At 44.6% G+C, this 1,427-nt stretch overlaps 1 protein-coding gene across 1 annotated transcript in view; it reads right to left on the bottom strand.

The window, feature by feature from the left end:
- Positions 1 to 1,378, bottom strand: part of LOC119593014 — a 123,171-nt gene extending 121,793 nt beyond the window's left edge. Inside the window, exon 1 of the mRNA XM_037941908.1 lies at positions 870 to 1,378. Coding sequence (XP_037797836.1) covers positions 870 to 999 — 130 coding nt within the window. The 5' untranslated portion in view covers positions 1,000 to 1,378. The remainder of the gene's footprint in view (positions 1 to 869) is intronic.
- Between the last annotated feature and the right edge of the window lie 49 nt (positions 1,379 to 1,427).

Genomic DNA, 1,427 nt, shown 5'->3' with positions numbered 1-1,427 from the left:
CCCGACATATAAACCTGTGCTATTGTCAGCCTACTATCCAATAGTAACTAGCACACCAAAACACGATGCTGATTTATGAAATCAGAATGCAGCGTATCTAAGAATTAACAATCCCTCAAGTGGTTTCCAGTATTAGTAGAACAAAAGAACCAATAATATCGCCTCCTTCCAGTCACCGACCAGGAGTTTGCAAGGGTTTCTGTTAGTATATGAGTACGTGGTTGTTCGTGCTGTGTGTGAGGGAAGTGGTGGGCAGCATATGCGGAAATTGGCGCTGTTTAAATCTTTATTGTCAGTGCGTAGCGGGAAAAAAAAATATATAGGATTTATTGCTTGTTTTGATTTGTCTGAACCCCCAAAAAAGAAGATCGATATGGAAATAGAATAACAGGATGTTTTAATATCTAAATGGACTATACTGTTTTGTGATAAAAACGAATTATAACATATGGATGTGTTACGCAATATTTGGCAAACCTTGCGGTTTCGGAAAATGAAAAATAAAGACAATTGGATGAGTTTTCTGTCGACAGGAAATTACCATACGTAAAGAAATCCATAAAAACAATAAAAAAAATACAATAAAAATATATATGGATGCACATTTTTCGTTTTTTTCCTCAAGACCTGAATAGTGCTTTCAGTCCGTGAACTGCAAATATTTATTCATAATCAGAACACTCATATTCTTTACAGCACATTTCATAAGTTTCACTCTTGCATGGCGTTCGAGTTTCGTAAAACGAGCACACGTCTTTAGAATAATAATAACAGAAGCCCAGATGTATAAGCATCGAAATATATATGACACATTTCATTCATCCCTCTCTGACAGGCAGTACCCTACAGATTTCCCCAGCCGTACTCACCGTCAAGTCCAAATGCTGAAGTGGCCTGAGCCGAGAATCCCAGGACAGACAGAGCCGCCGCCAGCACCAGCAGCACGACAGTCCAGTGGTAAAGGGACGGAGGTTCTCTCCCCAACCTCAGGATGTTCATGGTGGCCGTGGATCGGGTGATGCACAAGTCTGGTACAGCTGCGATCACGTCAACACCTCACTCCCATATGGCTGGGACTCGCTTTCCCTCGCGGCTCTCTACCTCTACCACTGCGATGTGCATGTCACTCCCGAGCTACATTTTGGTGGCTTAAAAGAACTGAACTCCGATATCAACATATCCATAATCACTGCGTCAGAAGCCTATTACACCCTAAGACAATCTTGCAGCATATAAGCACAGCATGCGATGCCCTAGGCACGACCCACGGAGGCTGGCTCGCAAACCCAGCCCCGATCGCCCTGGAGCGAGTCGCGAGCGAGAGACGGAAAAGGGCTTCTTCGAGAGCTCGGACAAGAACACCCTCACGCGACTCTCGGCCGAGGACCACTGACTCTCTCGGCGAGACTCACCCCCTCCCCTGGCTA

Source organism: Penaeus monodon, chromosome 31 (genome assembly GCF_015228065.2).
Source record: "Penaeus monodon isolate SGIC_2016 chromosome 31, NSTDA_Pmon_1, whole genome shotgun sequence".
NCBI lineage: Eukaryota > Metazoa > Arthropoda > Malacostraca > Decapoda > Penaeidae > Penaeus > Penaeus monodon.
This window is presented reverse-complemented; position numbering and strand designations above follow the sequence as displayed.